The 25,648-nt window shown below is 35.8% G+C and overlaps 1 protein-coding gene across 1 annotated transcript in view; it reads left to right on the top strand.

Annotated features, from left to right (window-relative positions):
- The window catches only part of Plxdc2 (plexin domain containing 2), a 433,048-nt gene extending 408,078 nt beyond the window's left edge, over nucleotides 1-24,970 (top strand). The window contains exon 14 of the mRNA XM_048812745.1: nucleotides 22,556-24,970. Within this exon, the coding sequence (XP_048668702.1) occupies nucleotides 22,556-22,672 (117 nt within the window). The 3' untranslated portion in view covers nucleotides 22,673-24,970. The remainder of the gene's footprint in view (nucleotides 1-22,555) is intronic.
- The last annotated feature ends 678 nt before the right edge of the window (nucleotides 24,971-25,648 follow it).

The raw sequence follows: 25,648 nt of genomic DNA, 5'->3' as shown, positions 1-25,648 counted from the left end.
GGTGGAATGACTTATCCAAGTTCAAATAGCCTTAGTTCTCAGAGTCACTATCTTTCCCCATGTAAGTGACACAGAATCATTCTGCAGGCTTCCCACTGCCAGAGTCTGCTAACATCATTACCTTCACATCCTGGCTATAGTCTGGCAGCTCAAGTGGCTGGTCGGCATAGGATTTCTGGAAGGTGATAATGATAACTTCACCATTATTAAAATGAACCAACTGTTTGCAAAATCCAAACATAGACTCATGATGACTGCATGGTTTGGGACCTGCCAGACCTATAATTTTGAAGATATAAAATTACTAATTAGATTTAAGTTGTTGGTACATAAATAATGGGATTATTTATAATAATCTTCTTACTTTGCATTTTATGCATCAGGTTATACTTCTGTCTACTTTTAAAATAAAAATGATGTGTTTTTCCTTATGAAAATGATACTACTCCTAGAAAATTAGGACAGTGCAGAAATGTGAAAGGATAGTCATTTATAGTCCTATTAGGCAGAATCAATTACTATTAATATTATAATTAATTTTCTCCTGGAATTCTTTTATACATAATTTGATGTTTGCCCATCTTAATATCATTGTGATTTTACTGCAATGCAAATTGATGTTCCTTTCTTTTTTCAAGTGACATTTTTAAATTTTATTATGAACTCTTTGTACACATGATTGCAATGGCTGTAAAACATTCCATTCAACTTTCATTCAGTAGCTTATATTGATTGCCTCTTTGGCTGGCAAATGGTAATTTAGAAAGCAGAAGGGCCTCACATGTTCCTAGAAGTCAAAAATAACTTTTTTTCACCCTAATTTAAAACTGTGTATTAGTTTTATATTGATACTATAACAAATTGCCACAAACCTAGCAGCTTGAAATGAAACGTTTTACAATGCTAGAAGTCAGAAGTCTAAATTCAGGCTCACTAAGCCAAGGTATTGGCAGGGTCAGCTCCTTCTTCAAGGAAGCTGTTATCTTGCTTATCTTGCCATTTTGGGCTTCCAGAGACTGCCTTGTGTTCCTTGGCTCATGGCGTCTCCTTTGATCATTCCAAAATCTGTTTCTGCCATCACATTGACTGCTAACTCGGAACCTCCTGCCTTCTTCTTATAAGACACCTGGTGATTACACTGGATCCATCTGAAAAACCCAGGATAATTTCCCCATCTCAAGGGGATGGGTTTGGAGATTAGGACACGGATAGTATCTTTTGAGACCATTTTTTCTGTTGAACACAGACTGCATCAAATATAAGATACATCATGCACTACCAATTAAACTGTGGCACATCCTTGTCTGTAAGGTATGCCCTAATTTTAGTGACATCAAAAATATGACCCCATATGTATCTTGTATATTTCACAGTGAAATACAGACTGCAATAAACACCTGTATAAATTAATTCCTGTGTCAGATACTGCGTATTCTGTGATGAAAGTTAATGCCTCTGCCCTTGTAAATGTACCAGAGCTCACAAAATCAATGTTACAGAGCCTCTTTCTCAAATGGGCTCTTCCCCATGATAATGAGCTGCATTGTAGACATATTAATGATAACAGCTAATTCATTAAATTCATTAATTCATTAAATTCACTAATAGTTTTGATTTACACTTCTCCTTTTATTTAATCCTGATGAAGACCCTATGAGGTATTAGCATTATTTCGATATCATAGACGAGAAGACTGAGGCATTCAGTCACTAGTGGAGTGAGTATTTGAGTCCAGCCTCTCCAACTCCAGAGACCACACCCTTAACCAGTAGGCTGCCCTGTCTGTTTGTTAGGATAATTTTTTATAAATTATAAGTAGAAGTGTAGGATGATGTATATCTAAGGACATATATTATTTCCTTAGAACAGATTCCCCCAAATAGAAACAAAGGAAAAGAACAGTTAGAAGGCATTTAATAAATATTGCCAAAATCATTACCCAAAGGTATACACTCATTCATATAGCTATTGTTAAGAGTCAAGTGATGACAATAATGACAGTGGCTGTTACCTATGTATTTTATTCTTGCAGAAAATATATACTGATTATTATTCATTTTTTGAACACTGACACTCTTCTTCATATAAAATGTTTATATGGGTCTTGGCTTTTAAACTTCTTGTTTGTAGGAAGGAAACGAGATAATAAAGCAAATAATTTCCACCTATAAACTGTATAATTAAGCAAGTGAATTGACTGTTTACATCTCTTGTGTCTTCATGTACAGGGTCAGGATAAGAGTGTGATCCTCCTCAAACATCCAGTGGCTATCCAATCTGACAGAATAGTCTATTTCTCACTAACTTATCTTCTATAATCCTCCACCCTCCTCCTCTAATCTTAGACTGAACATTTTTGCTGACTTTTTTACTGAATAGCTTGCATTTTTTGTTATCCATCTGGCTTTTCCCAGTTACTTTCAAAAGGGTGTTTGATTTTGACCAAAATCCATCATATTATACATGTCTTAAAATCTTTTTTAAAATGCTTAGTTATTATCTTGAAACAAACTGACAGAATAAATATTCAAATAAACTAGTATTCTTTTGTTTTTAGTAGATTTTGATAAAACTAGTGTCTCTTTGGAGAATTCTTTGTGCCTTAAGTTCTACATTAAAGCTAATGATTGCTGAACTTTCCTAGGCATGAATTCTATGATTTATTATAAACTTCATTGTTGCATGAATATAGGCCACAGAGACCAGTGTTTGCACTGTTTAATGTCTGGAAAGACATGTATATAAGATACATACTGAGTTTGGTTTAGATATGAGGTGTCCCCAAAAGGTGAAATGATTAGATTATGAGAGGTAGAACCTGGTCATGGATTAATCCACTGATATGGATTGATGGTGATAATTGTAGGCAGGTAGGCTATGGCTGGAAGAAGTAGATTGCTAGGGGTTTGCCTTTGGGGTTTACATTTTTTCTCTAGTGAACTGAGCTCTCTCTTTACTTTCTGGCTACCATGTCCTGAGCAGCTTTCCTCTGCCACACTCTTCTGCCATGATGTTCTGTCTCACATTGGGTCCAAAGCTATGGAGTCATCTGACCAAGGACTGAACCTCTGAAACCATGACTCAAAATAAACTTTTTATCCTCTAAGTTGTTGTCACGTGTTCTGGTCACAGTGATGAAAAGCTAACAAAAACACACTGGATTTTAAAGTTAGAGTACAAAATAAAATAGAATGTAAATTATTTCAGTGATAATTTATATATAATTAAATGTCAAAATGATAATTTCTTGGTTATATTGGCTTAAATACATTATTGAATTTAATTTCAATTATTTTTACTTTTTAATGTGACTACTGGACATTTTTTTAAAAAATTATCTACATGGCTCATACGATGTATTTCTTGCAGGATGCTGATTTAAAGAAACTACTGAGAAAGGGGAATTAGAAAGGCATTTTGATTCTTTGCTCTTTTTTAAGTAAGAAATCAACTGATTTTCAGCAAGGTAAAAGGGAAGTAATTAGAAACTTGAAGAGGGAGAAGGCTACCAAAGCCAACTGGCATATTAACTATTCACTTGTTCATCTATTTTAATATTTGTTCAGCTCCTATTAGATATCAGACATCTAAGATACAATAGTAAGCAAACCAAACAAAAGCCAATCCTTGCCCTCATGAACTCGTGGAGCTTACATTCCAATAAGTAAAAATAGATGAGGAGCATATTTTACGTTAGGTTTGGATTTCACATTGGATCTTTAGTTTTAAAAAAAAAGTTTGATAAAATGTTACTTTTTTTAAGTACTAAGATATGTATCTACCAGGTGTAGTAGTACATGCTTGTAATCTCAGCGGCTTGGGAAGCTAAGGCATGATCACAAGTTCGAGGCCACCCTCAGCAACTTAGAGAGACACTGTTTCAAAATAAAAATAAAATAAAAGGATGGGGGAATGAAGCTCAGGGATACAGCACCCCAGGTTTCAACCCCCATTAACAAAATCAAACTAACTAAAAAAGATATGTATTGACCAAATAACTGGGGATATCAAAGTTTGTAATGATCTTTATGTCTCCACTTGCAATTTGATAATAAGTAGGATTATTATTATCATCACTTTATCATGAAGACTTTTATAGACCTCTGGAGATATATATATATATATATATATATATATATATATTAGTTTTTTATAATAAATGACAGCAGAATGCATTACAATTCTTATTACACGTATACAGTACGATTTTTCATATCTCTGGTGGTATATGTTCACACCAATTCATGTCTTCATACATGTACTTTGAATAATGATGTCCATCACATTCCACCATCCTTGCTAATCCCCTGCACCCTCCCTTTCCTTCCCACCCATCTGCCCTATCTAGAATTCATCTATTCCTCCCATGCTCCCCCTCCCTACCCCACTATGAGTCAGCCTACTTATATCAGAGAAAACATTTGGCATTTGATTTTTGGGATTGGCTAACTTCACTTAGCATTATCTTCTCCAGTGCCATCCATTTACCTGCAAATGCCATGATTATATTCTCTTTTATTGATGAGTAATATTCCATTGTGTATATATGCCACATTTTTTTTTATCCACTCATCCACTGAAGAGCATCTAGGTTGGCTCCATAGTTTACCTATTGTGAATTGTGCTGCTATAAACATTGATGTGGTTGGTCCCTGTAGTATGCTATTTTTAAGTCTTTTGGGTATAAACCAAGGAGAGGGATAGCTGGGTCAAATGGTGGTTCCATTCCCAGCTTTCCAAGCAATCTCCATACTGCTTTCCATATTGGCTATACCAATTTGCAGTCCCACCAGCAAATTAAGTAAAATAAATAAGTTAAAATATTACTCTCATAAGCAATTAGTTTCCCTGAAGAGGTAAATAGTCTCCACATTCTTAAATTGTGCATACTGGTTTGAATTAGAAGTTACAAGATGTTTTTTATAATAAAACCTGGAAGTAAATGTCAAAATACCAGTTATTTTTCATATCATGGTTTAAAGTTCTCATCCTTTCTGGTGAAAGTGCTCAGTATTCTCTATCAGCAAAATTATATGATGTCAAAGAAAAAATAACCTCAGCATACATGCAAACTAGTGAGTCTGTAACTTTTCCAAATTAAATTGTATGAATTCCCCAAGTATCCACCGCAAGTACTTTTATTCCTGAGAGTTTGTGTTTTATCTTAAAAACTTGGAAAAATTTTTGCATTTTACTCTATAATATATACTGTATACAATAGAGTATATAATGTATAATGTTTGATGTAAAAAATGATAGTATACAATCTTCAACCAATATTAACATTCTAAAGGGTTATTCTCTTTCGGGGAGAGATGAGGGTAAGTACTGGGGATTGATTGGGGGCATTCGACCACTGAGCCACATCCCCAGCCCTATTTTGTGTTTTATTTAGAGGCAGGGTCCCACTGAGTTGCTTAGCACCTTGCTTTTGCCAAGGCTGACTTTGAACTGAAGACCCTCCTGTCTCAGCCTCCCAAGCCACTGAGATTCGTATCTCTTTAATTTGTATATCCTTGGCACCCCAGTTGTATAGTTCTAGTTATTATAAAATCCAAATAAAATCAGCAGAGACCTCAGTTCCTAAGTGGGAAGTATCTTTTCACACATTTGTTGGAGCCCAGTCCAACATAGAAATGGAGACATAGGATGGTATAACAATATACTTGGGTCATAAGACACCTGCTACAGAGCCAGGGCTTCAGCTCAGGACCCCTCATCCTAGTCTGGCAGAATCATAGCAAGAGCCCTTTGATCTGTCCACCAATCACAAGGGTTCCCTGTCCCAAGGAATATTTGTGGATAACAAGGACTCTTGGAGAATGTGATACAAGAAATTCAGGCAGCTGTGGCCCTCAACTTTTCCTGGCAATCCCTAGTGCCACCAGGAAAGAAGCCAGAGAAAGGAGCCAGGCAAAGATTCAGAGGCTGCTGCTTGGATGGAAAAAAAAACGTGTTTACTAAAAGTTTAACATCTTGCTGTGCAGCTGCTAGCTGAATAACACATGGGAGTCTGGAAGACATGATCCCTTGACTAACCTGTATGGGAAATAGAGAAATAGTTTCATAGATCCACAAATCTTTTTTTTTTTTTTCTTGAAGTCACACATTTTTTTTTTTTTTGTAACTGAATTTAGCCTTTAAGGTACTTCTTAGACTTATTTCAGCATTTGAGAAAACTCAAGGGAAAAAAATGATTCACTGAAACAAAATATTTCTTATTTCTATTCTTAGTGGAGGCAGAAGATGGTAATCATTTTTGATGAACTGCTAAAGGGAAGGAAAGATTAGGCAAAACCTAACTGAAACGGTTTACCGGCTCAGTAAAAAGCTCTATGGTTAGATGATAGCTCTCCGGACTGTAGCAAAATATAAGGGGAAATGGGAAAAACTGGGTCACTTTTAAAAGAGATATTATTTTAAATGTCTATGACTTAATTTCCTCATTTTCTGTCCTAAGATGCTAGAGTTTTATTTGTGTACAGTCACTGGATATTTATGAGACATCAGTTCAAGTTCTTAGTGATTGCCTTTCATATATTCATAATCACCAAAATAAGTTTCTTTCATAGATACCATCTTATATTATTCTCCTGGTCAACATATTTTCATTTAAATTCCTAAAACTAAAATAGTGTTTCCAATTTAGTGAAATATTGTCTTCCCTTTATTAAGAAGGATTATTAAAAGTATTGAATAAAATATGCTTCACCGAGCTCTCTGCTCTAATTCCTTCTTAATTACTGTTCCCTAACTGATTATTTTTAATGGTACATAAAACCTTGAAAATAGACAGATAGTGTTCATAGGGAATGTCTTAATTGGAAGGAATCAAATGAATAAATAAATGAAAGCCGGTAAAGCTGCAGTTCACTTGGGCATTTATAAGCTTGAATTATGTCATTTTAAGTACACAATATGTGTTTTAGGTATTCTGATCCTTTTCTTCTGTTACCGCTTGAAAAGAAGATTACTGTACTTAGAGTACCAACTGTTGAATAATTTCTTCCTTATGACTTTAGTAACTGTTCTCTGGTAAAATAAATACTCGAATCTTTCTATTGGAGGATGCAGATCATAGAAATTTTAATTTTGGCAATAATCATTGTCTCACATAATAATAAATTTATTCCTTTATACAAATTTCTCACTAATTCCATGTAGTTTAATTATTTTCTCTGGTAGCAATAAAAAAATAACTAAATATGTTGAAAATTATGACATACTTGGGTTACATTTATAAGAAAATTAAAGATTTGTGTCAGAATTAAAAAATACTCAGAATTTAGGGAACAGAAATATGAAAGAATTTATTATAAATAATAGGAGTAATTGTGCCTTTGTAATTCTATGAGAAATGATTAAGCAAATGTATTTTCAATGTGCAAATGGATCGAGATTATTTTGCTCTATTTCATCTGATTATCAATCTAGAAAAATTCCCTTAGTGTATAACAAAATAATTTTCAATTCAAAATTAATTTTTCTTCTATGGCTTAATAAGTGAATATGTATCAGAATCATTAGTTCTACGTCTGTTTTCTCTACCTTGGCTAATTATTGTATTTATATTATAATTAACAAGATAATTAAAATTATTACAGATGAGATAAGTTTTGAATAGATGAAAAATCTTTCATGTATTTTTAAAAGTTAGTTTTAGACATCAAGTCTGAGCAAAGTATTATGCTTGGCACAGACTTTGAAGGAGAAATGATATTTGCTTTGTGAAAAAGAAAATAAATTTGTTGTAATTATTCAAAATCATAGTACAACTTGAAGTCCTAGGATTTTAGTCAGAGTTAATCCTCTCTTTTCTTGTTTTATATTTGACTTTATGTCACATCTTTTTTTCCTATTTTTTTCTTTTGGTGTTGACCTTGGAATATCTGACTGTGGCTCAGTAGCTTTGTAACTAGACTTGCATCTTGAATATGTCAAAGTTTAATATGGAGAAAATTTGATGTACCATGAGAATAGGTAAAAAAAAATGTTGAATTTAATTGAGAAGTAATTTCAAAGTCTATCATTCATAGTATGTGCATTACATGTTTCATGATGAGCAGAATGGCTGCATCAAAAGTGGTAGGGTCCATTCTGCACTCTATTCTTGTAGAAGAACATAACCTCAAATGTGTTCAGAGGGGAGAGATTAAGAATGTTAAAAACTTGAAAAACAGTACCAGGAACAAATGAAGGAAAGGAGAAAGTTGAGCAGAGATAAGCACAGAATGCGAAGCATAGTAGCTCCGCACCACTGTTAGTGGGCTGTCCTAAACACCAGGCAGCTGACCTATTATGAATGCATCTGTGTGATAGACTCCAGGATCTTTGAGGAGAAGCTGTGCAGATAATGAACTTGGATTCATTATGAAGACTTTCTATGGGCTAAGGGTGTTATAAGGTGGTGAGTAACTTTTCTAGAATGCACAAGGCTGTGAGTTTTATCCCCAACACTGCAAAGAAGAGACTGCTAGTCAGAGGTACCCAGAGATGCTTCCAAATGGCATCAGCAGAAGTACTTAATTAGTTCAGAAGACCCCTTCCGTAGGGCCTCATTGAGGGTATTTAAACATTATAAAATTGTTTAAACTAGAATGAATTTAGGGTTCATCTCTCCCTATGAATCTATAATATCCTTATTCCCCTCTTGCCCAAGAACTGTTTATATCTCAAAAAGATCCAAAAATGGCAAAGTAAAGCAGAAGGTATGCTTATGCATGCTTGTATAATGTGATGACATCTTATTTTTTAAGGAACCCAAAGAGAAAAAAGTAAAACCTACACACATAAGGAAGGCTGTAACTCTCCTTGCCAAAAACCAAAATAATGTATGAAGTATTAATTGGGGGAAAAGGCCACCACCTTTTCCTCTTTTATGGAAATTGGTAGTGCTGGATAATGCCTTAGGTTTTATTTTCATATCATTGCAGGGTAAGAAGACTTAAGTAGGCCTTTAGTGAAATCTCTTCATATAAATCAAAGATCTTATCATTAAGATACTAAGTGCTATAAAGTGCCTTATGCAAATGCTTTGCAATGGGCTTGCTTGTAACAGGAGAAGAAAACAGAACCAGAGATACAGAGTGCTATTCTTTGCTCTCTTCCATAATCTTCTCTACAAATTTTTTAAATTTGACTTTAGAAACAGATGGGTGGGTGTACATGCTTTCTTTAAAGAGGTAGGAATCACATGCTTGGTGTTTTCTACTTACAAATAAGACACTTTTTGAGTTTTTTTCCACTTCCATCTTTTTCTTCCTTTCTCTAAGATGGACTACTATGAAGTTTTTGGCTATTCTGAGGTTGACTAGTCTGAGATCATCCTGACATGTGAAATCTGGCCATTTAGAACTACTTCTGCTACTCTGTTTACTTGCCTCTCATACTCTGCCAAGCAGCCTTTGGGACTTCTTAAATATTTGCATTCAACATTCTTTTATGAAAAAAAATTGGCGGGGGTAGGGGGGGATATCAGAGATTAACTGTAAGGGGGCTTAACCACTGAGCCAGATCCCCAATTCCTCTTTTCTTTTCTTTCAATGTTTTTATTTTTAGACAGGTTCTTACTAAGTTGCTTAGGACCTCTCTAAGTTTCTGAGTTTGGCTGTGAACTGTGAATCTCCTGCCTCATCCTCCCCAGCCACTGGGATTACAGGCATGCTCCAAAGTGACGGGCTTTTTTTTTTTTAATTTAAACTAACATTTCTCCCATTCCTAATTTATTAGAATTTGTGCTCATTAGTACTTTTATGGTATAATCACTGCTAGTGAAGAAAGTGCTTCTCACTCATTCTCTTAAGTATAGCAAATACAGATTTCAATTAAGTTGAAACTCCATGTGCTGATAAATGATGCTATTGATTTGCATCCAAGACATTCACAAATTTGTTTCCCTGACATAGAAAGGGTAGCAATCACCAATCTTGATCAGGAGGAGCTAAGGGGATGCTGCAACTACTTAGCTTCTCTCCATAATTCTCTACTTAATGTGTCATTATCTCTTATTGGTCTCCAAGATAAATAAATATAAACACACACACACACACACACACACATCATTTATTAATGGATCTTCACCACATAGTAAAATAGTTGCCTAGTTTTTCCTTTTAAAAGCAAAAGTGGGTAGAAAATAAGATATTCCAACATTATCAGTAACATTTTCACTCAAATTTGGTGAAAGATTTTATAGTGATAAATGATATGATTTAATAGTAAATGCAAAATGAGTCCTTTAAATGTCAGCAAGAAGTTCTAATAAAAGATTATGGGAAGTTGTTAAGTGGTGGTAGATTATATATATATATTTTATCTTTGAAAGATCTCCATAAAAACAGAACAACTAGATATGAAAATCATAAACCTGTGAGCAGCATTTACAACAGAACTAGCTGACAACTTAGGGCCCAAATACAAATTTTTATCTGTACTTATGGCAGATGAAAATAAGCCTCCCAGAGCTCCAGGACCCAAGTGTTGTCACCATCGTGTGAGAGGAAGCAAAGGAAGCCACACATGTCCAGAGATCCTGAAAACAGGACAACCACAAAAGAGCCATTGGGCATTGGTTGGAAACAGCAATCCCATGTGAGGACAGCAGCAGGAAGTGGGAGGGGAGAGTGACAGCTCAGTTGCAGGTGAGAGCAAGGGACCTGGGTAGCATTTCTGAAGGACCTGGAGGAGCATGCCCAGGGAATTCTCAAAACTGACCTATCAGGACCAACTTCATGACAGTGCCCACACGAGGAGAAAGTCCTGGAAGTGCAATAAAAGATAAATAGAAAACAGGGGCAATAAAGATTTTTAAAAGAAGGATTCTATAAAGCTGGGGATGGGAACAGAGGAAATATCAGGAAATGAAGGATTGCATTTGTGTGTGTGTGGTAGCTATCTTTCACTCTGTACATACTGTGCATCAGGCACTATTTTTAAAAATGGGATATATTTAAAATGTACAAGATATTTTGTAATATGTAGACATAGAGAAATAACTACCATGGTTGGTAGTGATTTCAAATGATACTAACAATGTATCCTATGCATCCATGTCCAGTTACTTTTTGTATGATAAAATCACTTACAATCTAGTCTCCTAGCAAATTTTCAGTATACAATCAATTTTATTAACTTTAGTCCTCATTCTGTACATTAACTCTATACATGGTTCATCCTACATAACTTCAATTTTGTATCCTTTGACCTATTCACCCTAGTTCCTTCACCCTATAACTTTACCCCTACTAACCACTGTCCTTCTCTGTTTCTGTACATTCTTTTTATTTCACATGTAAGTGAAATCAGGCAACATTTTCCTTTCTGCTTCTAGCCTGTGTCACATAGCATAGTGCCCTCTAGTTCATCTATGTTGTCACAAAACAGCAGTAACTTTTTCTTTTTTGAAGACTTCAGCATTTCAGTGTGTGTGTATACATATACGTATAATATATATGCGTAAGTGTGTATATATACACACACACATTTTCATTACCCTTCATTTGTCAATTAATATTTTGGTTATTTCCATATCTTGGCTCTTGTGGATTATCTAAAAGCACTATTTTAAACAGTAGTTGTTAGTTTCCATTGAAAATGATATAAATACCAAGAGATTCATTTACATACCATTTCTACTCTCTTTTCTTGAACAATTCTTGGTGAGTTATCCAAATGATAAGGGGAAAGAAATAAGAACAAATGATCTCAATAATTCACAGACTTTATCAACCACTGCATATTATACTATTGGTTATACAATAAAATCAGTTGTTTTATAGGTTCTGATTGATATATCTCAGGTGCTGTGCTTTTCTATTTCTTTTTTTCAATTTTAATATGTTGCAAATGGCCTTACTTTCATAACTGTAACCTGGCTTACACAATACCATTAAAGTTGTGATTGGCACGTCTTTATCACAATGTGAATAGATTATACCCTCAATGAAGCTTTTGTGGAAATTAAATGAATCTTTGTAAAGACAGTGATGAGCATCAGTGGACGTGTGAAGTAAGGAGTGCTGACAGTGGCTATTAGTAGCAACATTGCATCTGTCAATACCTCTGCAAGTGATTTACATCACATATTCCTTAACATCCAAAAATAATAATGCTATATTATTTTTCCTGTCAGGATTATAGTTGTAATTTTTTTAAATCTCCAAGTTGATTTGACAAAGTATGGCCCCAAAACTGCAAAATACATAAATCGGGTTTCTCAAATTAAAAAAAAAAAAAAAATCACGCTTTTGGTTCTCCATTGTTCAATGTAGAAATTTAAATAGGCTTAAAATTTTTCTATCATTATAATTTCTCTTATGTGTTTACAAATTTAAAAGATACAAAGTGCTCGTGTTGCATGAAGCTCAGTTTTTGTCCTAGTTTGAGTGGTAGGCTTTGTTCTAAATCTTCCAATGAATAGAGTCCAGTCTTGGGTTTGGTAACATAAATTGTCCTCTGGAGTTGTTTCTGACTCATGTGATTAAATGTGGTTGAAAGCACACAACTACTTTAGAGTACAAAATAGCTTCCCATTTATGATCCCTCAGGTCGCAGCTGATGAGAGCTTCACTAGCCTTCTCTCTTTGACTTCATTTAGAAACACATTGGTACTGCAGACAAATCACTTTATGAGGACAATATCTTGAGGAGCACGGCCGGACTTATTGTTGTAGGAATGGCACTAACTCAAGTTTGACTTTTACTGGAACATTTATGACCAGAGCTGCATTATCTTGTCTTCTGGCCCCGTCACTGTGCGATAGTGAACTAGCTCGTTTTCACACCCACTGGAGAGTACTTTTCTTCAGAGTCAATTGCCTGTCTAATAGAAAATTATTACTCTGTTTTAGTAGAAAATAACTACTTGTGGCAATTGAGAGCCCTTACAAGTATGTCAGAAGATCCCTTGGTCCTGGTGTGAGGTGGCTGCTAAGAGCTGAATTTGGGTCTTGATAGAGGAAATCTAATGGAATGGCACTAATTCAAGAGCCATATGAAGAAGGAAGATAGAATTTAACAGTTTTCATTTGCATGAAGATTTGTGTCTGAAAATGCTGTCAATCACTTGTTGGGGTCTCACCACACCCCAGTGAGGCCAGTAATGCAGGCACTGTCATAGCCCTGTTTGAAATTAAAGTGACTGAGGCTCCCAGAAACAAAGCCGTTTCTAAAACTCCTGCAGCTGTTTAGTAGTAAAGACCAGGAGGGTGTTCTCATTCATTGCATTGGATCTGTGGGATAAGGAAAATAAGAACCAAAGATAACTCCAAAGTACAAAATTTAAGGAACTGGGAAATGAAATTATCTGATGACCAAATTAGAAATATCAGAAACCAAAATTTGTTTTGGAAGGAACAGAAGGGAATGGATTTTGAGCATGTTTGGTTTGAGCTGATGGTCACATCACAAATGGGACACTTCACAAAAGCCACTAAAAAGAGGGACTGGCACAGGTAGAACAGGTGGGGAAAGATAGAAATTATAATAGGGGAAGCTGAAATCTAAGAGACTAAAAGAGCCTGCTGCAGAGAATAGAAAGTTCGAGTGCTCCCAACTAAACCTTAGGACATGCAAACATTCAGGATTTATGAACTAGAAAAGGGGACAAGATCAAGAGCAAAGCAAAACAAAAACAAATCCAGAAAACAGCAAGATTCAGGTGCATGAAACGGGGAAGAAGAATGAAGAGGTCAGGAACAGTATGAAGTGCTGTAGAGATGTCACAGAAGAGAAAAAGGGGCATTAATCTGATAATGAGATCATTTGTAACCTGAGAGAATGCAATTCTAAGAGTGAACAGGCACCCAATTTAAGGGGTTTAAAAAAAAAATGGTTCCATGATGTGAAGGCATGCATTCAAAAGAGAGAGTACCGAGAATACAAAAAAAAAAAAAAAAAAGTCAAAGGATCTTTTTTTCTGAGGTTGAGTACAGACATAAGGGGAAAAAAATATATAAAACAACAGAAGGAATGTTTTAAGGTGCTTAGGAAGGAAAGGAATAAAGTAACTTCATAGCAGAGATGGGATTATTAAGCAGGAAAAGCAATTATGCAACAGAGAAGAGTATTTCAGATAAGGAGCAGCTCCAAAGACACTGATGAGGTGGGGGAGGATTAGCATCTTCTTAATGGCTTAATCTTCTCAGTAGAAGTGGGTGGAGAAGTACAGAACTGAGGGAGGGCGGCAGGAAATTAGATGCTGGAAAATGAACAGACAGAGTCCCATCGTGTTCTAAGGATTCAACAAAAGAATTAGTAAACTGATCACTGACTTTCCAGTTGAAATTACAGTATGATTTTGGGGAAGCTGGGTTAACCCAAAGATGTGACTTTTTCTGCACTACCTGCATCTGCTTAGAATCTGGGATAAGAAAACATAGGAGATGAGGATATTTCATGAGGATGGGGGATTGTGAGATGGATGAGAGAATGAAGTGTAAGTGGGTTCAAGGAAGTCCTCAGGCTGACAGGAAGTTAAGTGAAGGCTGGGCGAACAGTTGAGACTAATGTGAGTCACTGCTCTATAATCCAAAGGACTTAGAGGCAGTGCCATGTGGTAGCCAAAGTCTGGAGATGGCTGTTTTAAAGCAAAGTAGAATGAGCAACATAGAAAAGATGGAAATGGATATTTTCAAAATATTCCAGCAGGAACCCTGAAATAAATAAATTTCCCCCAAACAGACTGCATATGTCTGAATTTTCCTATAGAAGTATGTCAATAATCATTGTATTGGCTGAGTCCTGCATTAATTTATTCCCAACTGAATGCCCTCATGGTATTGTCACCAGTCATTCTCAGTTTTAGAAACAAAGAATGATAACAAGCAGACATCAAAAGCTGGGGAGAAATGTCAAGAAGATAAGTTGTCACTCAAGAATCTGGATGCTGTGCTATAGGATAAGATGTATGCAAGTCAACACAAACTTTTATAATGAATATGAGTGATAACCATGGCAGACCAAAATTGTCCCAAGTACCAGTAATCAATCAGAGAGTGCCTTGTCTGTGCAACATGATAAAATTATAATAAAATTAAAATTAGATTAACTTTTTTTGTTAGCCCTATGTGCTAGACATTCTAAATCGGTACTGATAAAATATTCTTCACTGAAAGAAACATTTGTCAACCCAAGTGCTAAAGAGTGGATTCAGCTACTATTGAGATTTACTGACATAATATATGTATAAGCTTTAACTTGGCACAATTTTATTATTTGTCCTTCAATACCCATCTATTGCCTTCTATGTGGCTGTTAATTCTGAGAACTCTCAGTTACATACTGGCCCCCTGACAGTGGACTCAACCATGTGCATTCATTCAAAGAATAAGTACCTAGGGATTTGGGACCCATGACACTTGCTTCAGGCACAATTGTCCCCAATACCCCAGTGGTACATTATATGTTTGGATTAAAACAGTAAACTCAAGACAAAGTGTTCTAGCATTGTGGTTGTAAGCATAAATATGCAAAACTCAAAGTACTTCAGTTCTGTTATTACAAGTGCAAATCATTCTCTGAACTTGGTGGCATTCCCACTCATTTGGCAACATTCCTTCGTGTGTCTTTCTTCTTTTTCTTCAGAAAAGTACATTCATTCACTCCAAATTTCCCTTTTGCATGGTAATATTTACTTTCTTTTTCTTTCTTTCTTTTTTTTTTTTGTATTTTTTAACTGGCCTGTTTATATCAATGAAGTTCAAAACCTCCCAATTTTAATTGTCTGCATTTCTCTTCTGGTCATTCATTTCCTTTTGTGATGATTACTGAAAATAATGTTGTGTTCTAGAGAAGGCAGATGTTACACAGAGGGTCCACTCCAGGTGGTAAGTATCTTCAGTACCCCATGCATTGGGTATCTCAGAGTGGAACAGGATGTGACACTTGGCCTCTAGAATATTTAGAGAACAAGACAGCTATAAGATGACTGCGGTATGCAGCCACATAAACAACCCCAGGGTGTGCCAAAATGTGGCAAGAGATATTGATAAAATACCAGGAAATGTCTGAAACAACACAGGCTTCTAATCTGTGGTAGGGGAAAGTTCTGGAAAAAAATGTGAAATGGATAGTGTTTGTGTGAGGTAAAGATGATGAAGTAAGTGGCATTCCAGCTTGCCTGAAGGGTGGGATGTAGACAGGAACAGAGAGGTGATGGGCTCTCAGCCCTCCCTGTGCTCCTTGATTTACTGAAGTCCTTTTTTAAATATACACCTTCCTGGGTCTCACTTGGAGATTCTGAGGTTGGCCTCAACATCAGTTTTGTTTTCTTTTTCTTTGTTTGTTTGTTTGAAGTTGTCCCGGATGATTTTATTTTCAGTGAGCCTTAAGAACCACCAGACAGTGAAATAAAATAATGGATTTTTAAATAAAATAAAAGATTTTTTTAAAAATAAAAGATATTTCTTCCCATGTTAAGGAGTCTGTACTTGATTTAGCAGAGAGTAGAGAATCATTGAATTTGTATACTCTGAATACTTGAACTTTTGGAAAATCACATGAATGATATGATATTTTGTTAAGCATAGTAGATAGTAGTCCCATGTGTGTTTGGGAACAGTTTTCACTTTGGACTTGTACTGATTATGGTAATGACTAATATTTAAGGATGACCCATAGGATAATTCTAGAGTAAATTCAACTTCTACATGAGGAACAACCAAAATAAGATAAGCAGAAAATGCATAAAAAACCACCAAAGCTCCATTTCACACCCAAGATTATTCCTTGGAATTTCAGCCACATCAGAAAGCAGACAAATCAATGCGAATTACTTTTTTTGAGGAAAAGGTAACCCATGACTCATGAAATGGGAGTACCTATTTTAATTAGATTGCAAGTTTTACTGGCCAGGCTCCAAAGCCATTGTGTTTCCCTGTAGATAGGGTTGCCAAATAAAATACAGGTCACTCAGATAAATTTGAATTTTAAAAAAAAGAATCATTTTTAAAAATTTCTTTCTTTCTTTCTTTCTTTCTTTCTTTCTTTCTTTCTTTCTTTCTTTCTTTCTTTCCCATGAAATGTAGTCTTAAAAAATGACTCATTTAACTGAGATTCAAATTTAACTGGTGTTTTCTGTATTTGTTTACTAAATCTGTCAACTCACTGTATTGTTTGTTAAAACAAGAAATATTCAACATGAAATAAGGGAAATGGAGAATAACTTGTATTTCTAGGTATAAGGGGGAAAAAAAGAGTCCTTCATCTCTACAGACTTCAAAGCTAAGAATTGAAAAGGTGACTTCACTGCAAGAACAATGCATTTGATCCCCACAAAGTCCTGCCAGAGACACAGGGAAGGTTATAGTTTAGTGTTTTTTATTCCATTCGCTTTGGGAGGATGCTCTTGTTTGAAGACCTTAGAGAATTATCCACCCTGTTCTTTAAGATGTGTTGGGATCCAGCAGCATCAGCATCACCAGGAGCTGGTTAGAAATGCAGAGTCCCCCAGACCCACTGAACCAGACTTGGCACATGAACAGATGCCTTTTAATTTGTAGACACAGTCCAGTTTGAGAAATGCAGATTTAGAGACACATTCAAGGGGGTATGTAGGCCATCTTCAGAATAATAAACAAACACAGATTTTGTTTTATAGTTTTCCTAAAATGTAGCTTAAGAAATCTAGGATTTGGGGCTTGGGCTATAGCTCAGTGGCAGAGCGCTTGCCTAGCATATGCAAGGCACTGGGATTGATCCTTAGCACCACAAAAAAATAAACAAATAAGCCAGATATGATAGCACATGCCTGTAATCCAGCAGCTCTGGAGGCTGAGACAGGAGTATCAAGAGTTCAAAGCCAGCCTCAGCAACAGCAAAGCCCTAAGCAACTTGGTGAGACCTATCTCTAAATAAAATACAAAATAGGGCTTGGGAAGTGGCTCAGTGGTCGAGTGCCCCTGAGTTCAATCCCCAGTACCAAAAATAAATAAATAAACAAATAAATAAAATAAAGGCATTTTATCCATCTACAACTACAAAAAAATTTTAAAAAGAGTTCTAGCATTCATAACTCCCTCAGGTCTCTGGGAACACAGGTAAGCAGGGTTCTCACTACCACAATTAAGGGAGATTTACCTCGTGTGGCATTTTATTTGAAGGGGCAGGGCCTGTGGCTTTAAGATTGTTTAAAAGAAGAAATTTGAAAATAATCAACCATCCAGTTCATTTCATTGTCTAGATGAGGAAACAGTAACTAAGAAGATGTGTGTGTGTGTGACTTGGCCTTAGTCCTATGCTGGGAAATGATTACGACCACTTTCAACCTCTCTGTTCATTGAGGACAGTAACTCAGAATACCCGAAATTTCCAATCAGCTGCATGTCAAATGCCATCATGCACCTTGGGTGTCTTCTCTCTGGGTCTTGAATTTCTAGATTAGCCCTTTTACATTTCTACCTTTAACTTCCTTTTAAGGGTTCATCTAACCCAGCAAAAAGCACTATCTGTTTGCACTGGGCACTGGAGGACAGATCCTCTGCTGCAGTTTTGTGTACACTGCTCACTGAGGGTACCCTACACATTTGTTTATGAATATTTCAGCTAATTATCTTGCTACAGACCATTGAAACAGATCTGGATGACTGTTCAATTAATAGTACTGAAGGAGTAATTAGAGAGAATTCTACTTGCACACCCCACCCTAGTGCTGACATGTCACTGTGGACATTTTCTTCTGCATGTGATTAATCACACAAATAATTCTCAGAAATGAAATTAAAGATCACCCACGCATTACACCCGTAATGTTTTAAGGCATTACATCCTGAGTCTCTGTAATGAATTAACATCACAGTCTGGTTTGAATTTTACGATTTTTAGCAAACATCCTGCTCTGTTAGCAAGTGACCCTGTGGCCTCTATCAGTTTCTGCAGTGATGTGAATTAACTATTCTAAAAAGGGCACAGATTTGGAAATGTCTAAGCCTCAAGAAAGAAATTCAGTATATCCCTTCCAAAAAAAAAATGCCAAATTACACTCATCACACTTGTAAGATCATGGCAAGACCGGAATGATGCCCAGGTTTCTAGATCTCTCCCTCCATGCCCTTCCCAGTCCCCAGGATAAACAGCTCACTTTGTAGTACCAACATTAAAGACTTTCTGTGAGAACTAAATATTTAGTCATCCTGGTAAAATCATAGTTACCTTTTATTTTCATTTATATAGATGTCTCCAAGTAGCTGCACATTGACACTCTCAAAAAAGCAGTTTCAATTAGAACTAATTTATGTAATTTTCACTGGAATTTATGAATTTAAAGATTAATAGAGCAACACAAGCAGGACAACGATCAGAAGAACTACAACAAAGAGGGTCTGCTTATTTTTTTTTTTAAATTATGATCTTTTTCTGACCTTTAAAGTCAATTATCTCAAGCAAGCAAGAATGAAGATTTTAGAGAACAAATTAGCTATCATTTTTACAGAGGAGGAAACAAAGGTACAGAGAAATCAAAGGACTCATTGATGACCACAAAATTTTTGCCAGAAGTAGTGGTTGAGAGGTGACGCCAGGGAGCCACTAAGATAATGACTTTTAAGTTCTCGCAGAGTTCCCATTGAGTTCCTGTTGAGCTCTCGCGGTGGGGGGGGGGGCAGAATCCCGAAGAGTTTGCATTGGTTGGGGGAAGTGGTGCTGGAGGAGCTGCGTGGTGTTGGGGGAGTTCCTGGGGACTGTGTGTGGAGTGTGCTGGTGAAGTTCAGAAATAAAGTTTGTTCCTCTTGAGAGGCTCGTGATTTGTGCCCAGCCAGACTGCGGCATGATATGAAATGACATTGCTTGTGAAAACATTCTAGGAAAAAAAGAAAGGAATTCGTTACTCTTTATTTGGAATTTTTAGAGGTAAGATTGGTATGTCAGGGAGTTGTAAAGATACATAACATAATACCAATATTTTAAAACTCCATTTGCTTGATCATGTGTTAGCTTTCATTACAGGTTGTGTATCCCTTTTCCAAAATACTTGGGAGCAAAAATATTTCAGATTTCGATTTTGATTTGATTTTTGTTAATATTGGAATATTTGCATATACATAATGAGATATCTTGGGGATGGAATCCAAGTTTCAAAACAAAATTCATTGTTTTGTATTTATCTTATACACGGAGAGCCTAGAGATAGTTTTATAAAATGTTTTTATAATTTTATTCATGAAGCATTGTTTCATCATGTGGAATTTTCCATTTGTGACATTGTATCAGCACTCAAAGTATCAAATTTTGTAATACTTCAGATTTCAGATTTCCAGAGTAGAGTATATAACTTTTATAAATCTTAAGGTATTTATTATTATGGCACTTACCCATTCTTTTAATTTATTTTTTTAAAACTATAAAAGTATAAGCTTTTGATTTTGTTTGAAAAGAAAAAAGTCTCAAATAATTGTGGAGCTACATTATTACACTGATAACATTTTATTCAAATTTAGTAATAAAATGCAAATGAGTGATATACAATGATAATTTAGCCAAACTGTAAGTGAGAGGTGTATCTCTAGGGATTTTAAATCTTGTCATGGTATATTTATATTTTTTTTCTAACGTGAATATAAAAAAATTAAGAACAATGATCTTTAAGAATGATGGACAATGATCTTTATGAGTATGGAAAAAATACCTAAAAATAAATTTGTATTGTGTTAACAGAGGAAGCTTCACTGCCCAACATATTTATGCTATATTCTATGGTGAGCTCACAAAATAAATGGTTAACAAACCTACAATCCTTTCAGCTGAGATAAAATTATTAATTTAGTAATTCTGATTTATTAACAGAACATTAAAGTTTTTAATAACTTATTTTTAGGAGTGAAATGAAAGTAAAACCATGTTCACATGTTTGGGAAGTTATGCATAAGCCATTGATTTTTAAGCAGTAATTTCTAAAGCAGGCAGAAGTAACTTTGGAAGTAGATTTTGTTTTAATGTCGATTGTTATACACTGCTTTCCAGGTTGGTGCAAAATGTAAATGACTAGGATTTGCATTTTGAATGATACCCTATATGCAAATCATCTAGTACAAAGTCCCTATAGAGCACAACATGTTTAAGGGCTAGGCTTGGAAATTAGTGCTAGTTCATGGAGCATTAGTTGCCAGCTAGACCCACAGGCCATTTGGAGTTTGGAAAGGCGGAGACTGGAAGCAAAGTCTTAGTGGTGTTGCTTGGGGAGGGCAGTCATGGCTTAGGAAAAGCCCAGTTGCAAAGTGATGGAAACAAGAAAGGGGCCTGTAAGTAGTGAGTACTATAGGCCTAGAATGTGGGCCTCACCCCTCCAAACAGGAGTAACCACCAGTCACAACACCCACCTCCCTAGATTTGCTTAGCATTTGTCCACTGGTGGTGACTTTCAGTCCCACTTCAGGTACCTTGCTTTGCTATGTGGCTCTCTCAGCTAATTAGTATAAGGCATTCCAACCACATGGTGTCATAGAGACAGCATCTAATATTATTAGTAGGCAGAATGCAATTACCTCGATTGGTATTTTTCCAATGTAGAATAAATACCCATTCCTACTCCATGTGAAAAAACTTCTTCCATAGTCATTAATCATTGACTGTGGCACGTCAGTGGCAAATCTAGCAAGATACCAAATGCCAGTATATGTACACTGATATTTGACCTTTTTTTGCATTAAAATTCTTTAGATATAAATAGTCTTCCTTCAATATTTATTGTCTTATTTACCCCCAAATCGCAGGCCCTTTGATAAATGGAGTAATCGTTTCTAGTGTCACTGTGGCTGTGAAATGCATTTTAGTGTCTTCTGCTGCTGTATCTTAATAATTCATTTCAGCACATCTATTTCTAAATCACAGAAGTTTTGTTCGAGGGAATGCTAAGGAAAAATGCTCTCTTTTTGTCAAGACATATAACCTGTATTTTAGGACTAGTGTCTACTATGCAATTTAACTTCATAGGCTCAAGATTGCCCCCACCCCCTGATAATGGACTCCATTTTCAGGGTCCAACAAATTTAATTTACAAACAAAAAAAAAATTCATAAATGGGTATCTTGAACTTAATAAATAATTTATCAATAAATTGAATAATATTTCTTTTAGCTTAGCACCTAAATTGAAAGCACACTTTTAAGAACTGTGAAAAACTTTATAGTCATGCATTTTTGGTGAATTAATAAATGAAATGAAGTAATGTCAATATTAACTTCTAAAGGAGAAATTGTCAACAGCTTTATATTTAAAAGATTTATTTTAAATTGTAGCTCATTTTTGCCTCTACATTTGAGTACTTTTCAGACATAAATGTGCATAAGACATTAAAACTTGCCTGTGAGAACTCTCCGTCCTCTAAGGCAGGTGTTGCAAATCGACAGCCACTTCCCAGGGCTAGAAGTGTCATCCTAGAGACAGAAGCACAGTGCTTCAAGGGCTTCTAGAGAACAAGTTAATTCCACCTGTGGTGGTAATGAGGGCTCATTCAATGTGTTAGTAAATTTACTTAAGTAGTCAATCTAGAATAGCGGGCAAATATATTTTTTCTGATGATAGTATTGTACCCCAATGCTCATTACTTTTGCACTTTCTCTTGTAGAGACGTCCAAGCAGATGGCCTGCCATGAAATTTCGAAGGGGTTCTGGACATCCTGCCTATGCTGAAGTTGAACCAGTCGGAGAGAAAGAAGGTTTTATTGTATCAGAGCAGTGCTAAAATTTCTAGGACTGAACAGCACCGGTACTGGCTTACAGGTGTTTAAGACTAAAATTTTGCCTATACCTTTAAGACAAAAAAAAAAAAACAAAAACAAAAACAAAAAAAAAACAAAGACACACACGCAAAGGAGCCCTAAGCTGCTGTAGCCTGAAGGAGACGAGATTTCTGGACAAGCCCAGCCCAGGAAGTCTAAAAGAAATTTTCAAGCTTATACTGGATACCATTTATACTGAGCATGGAGTTCTCTAGTGGAATGACATCTGTAGTTCACTCAGAACATCTCCTGTGGACTTTTCAGAAGTATAACAATATTATGATGCTTTTTGGCTTAGGTGCAGGGTTGCAAAGGGATTGAGGAAAATAATAATAATAAAGCTTTAGTTCACAAGGGATCTTCATCTTTGGTTCAAAAGTTCTTCTCTGATGTCTCCAAGGTAACCGTGTTCCAAAGCCTGAACCCTTTCACTCAACAAAGCAATGATGAATGTCTCAAGATTGCTGGGAACAATAGCTCACACGGGAGGAAAAGCAAACACAAAATAAGAGATTTTTTCTATCTTTTCCAAACAGACGTGTGGCACGAGGATTTTGGTTTTTTTGGCTCTAGATCCATCTGTTCCAACAAGTTCATTAGTTTGCAAGATGACTCTTTCATCTGTACAGGAGGTTCTCAGGATGCCTGCCTGGGTCTTGGTCAGGAAGGCCCTTTCTATGAGCTGTGACACAATTTCCACACTGTTAGTTGAGGATTAAGAAGGAGGGAGTAGTAAATGAGGCTTTCCATTCTCTTGCCTCAGAGTAAAGACATCTGATTGTCGTTCAGAAAGGTTGCTTCTGTCTCCCACCCACAAAGTCGCACGGAGCCACAGTTACTGTTGGCCGATGGAAACAAAAAGAAATAATACCAAGAGTTCCTTGATCATTTTTGAGACAAAAAAAAAAAAAAAAAAAAAAAAAGTTAAGGGATTTTAAGTATATGGGGTTTTAATTTTTTTTTTTCTATTTCAGTGCAAAAAGCCCATTTCATTTCCTATCCAAGAAGCCGCTCAAGTCAGGATATCCCTGGTGATATAAAGAAGGAAAGAACACTGCTGAATCATACAGTAATTTTCTTTAAAGCACATAGTAGTTACATAAATATATAAATAAATATATTTTTGTTTATAACTAACACAAGGCAGGCTCTTGTGACTCTAAGAGTGCATTTTGTCATTAAGACAAAACAAATGCAAGATGTATCACTGCATTACTTCCATAGAGTTGTAAAATAATCCTTAATATTAGAATATTTTTATGTCACTTAGTCAAAGTGGGTCAATTAGTGGCAGTGCCTGTCAGTTCCCTGCCTCTTTGATCCACTCTTCTTCATGTCCAACCCCTTCCCTCCCTGGCTAAATGAAGCAGATGCTTAAAACTCTTTAGATGGAGCTGCCATTTGCCCAGTAATCACAATCCAAATTTTAAAAATTCCCCCCAAATGAAGGAAAGCATCACTTGAGGAGGAAAGGGGTTAATATACATACTGAGCTCCTAAAGTTTAAATTCCGTACTGTGTACAATATTATCCACACACTGATCCATGAAACTTACATTCCATGCCAAGAAACTGTTGGTTTTTGAAAGGTACAGTGCTCAACATTTGCAGATTCAGGTCTCAGAAAGCAGAGATGTCTCAAAAGTAGCACTTTACTAACAGCTTAGCCTCTGTGCACAGTGTCTCCATTGGACAGCATCAGTCCACTAACAATGTCACACTTTATCATCACCATTGTCCACCATAAGCAAGTGCTGCTTTCTGTCATGTATATTTTGCTTTATCTTTTTAAGTATCTGATGAGAAAGCTAACTTTTTCCTAACCTGCTTAGTTAATAATGGCAAGAAAACAATAAATGAAAAGCAAGGTGATTGAAGGATGTGATGACAATCTGCTATAGCTATGTTCAGTTTATATGAAATATGCCAACTTATTCTTGTGGAGTAGGTTGGTTCAGATAGCAATAACTAGATGATTTAACCAATGTAACTGGTGCAACTGGCATTCTACAAATACATATGGAACACAAAGACAACTTCCTTCTGGGATACGATAATGCTTCTTTTCATCAGCTTTGATGGTAGGTGTGGCTTCCAACAGCAATGGATTGGCAATTATATAAATACCTGCATATTTTGATCCAATTCCTTATACACTTCTTTTAAGCGGTAATGTTGTCCTTACACCCATCGGAGCTTGTCTTCCATTTTTACATTTACAAAATTTGATAATCTTGTTTCAATAAATAAATAAAAACCTTCTGGATTGTTCAATGATCCAAAGCACCAAGTTGGGAGAGGGGTGTGGATTGTGGAAGTAGAAAAGCTTCTACTAAAGTGTGGGGAAACTTCCTAAGAGAACTAAAGAGTTCAAGGTGGTGAGAAATCTGAGTTGTGTATGAATTCTTGAGTTGCAAAGAGAAAACGTTGAGTGAATACACTTCGAAACTTCCTTTCTATGTGTACTTCTGGTTTGTTCTTGATGCTCCTTTGCTGCAAAGGGCAAACACAGTTTCTGGAAATTTCAGAATGGACACCACAGCATTGAACCCTACATGTGTTACATATTAGAAAAGGTGCCTGGGTATGTGACTCAACAGGCTATGAGAATAGGGAAAGAATCAATAATAATTTTAAAAAAAAAAGAATAACAAAGGGACACATACAAACTTCTGGAGAAATCAGGTAAATGGTGCTACAGAGGTATTTAGCTATTTCATCTTAATTTTTTATAAAAGTAATAATCAGTGATTAGCTAAATGTATTAAATGCCATGAAAGATATCTTAAGGAAATCAGACGGCACTGACTGTAATGTTGGTTTGTTTCGGAAGCGTTTGGACCTAAAGGTGTACTAAAAAATAGAAAACTAAAGATAAATTATAAAGGACAACCCACCACAAGTATATTAATCTCTGATTTGTATTACCTACAGCTATG

This window comes from Marmota marmota, unplaced genomic scaffold, assembly GCF_001458135.2.
Source record: "Marmota marmota marmota unplaced genomic scaffold, marMar, whole genome shotgun sequence".
NCBI classification, from domain to species: domain Eukaryota; kingdom Metazoa; phylum Chordata; class Mammalia; order Rodentia; family Sciuridae; genus Marmota; species Marmota marmota.
Note: the sequence above shows the minus strand (reverse complement) of the source record. Positions and strands in the feature narration are given on the sequence as shown.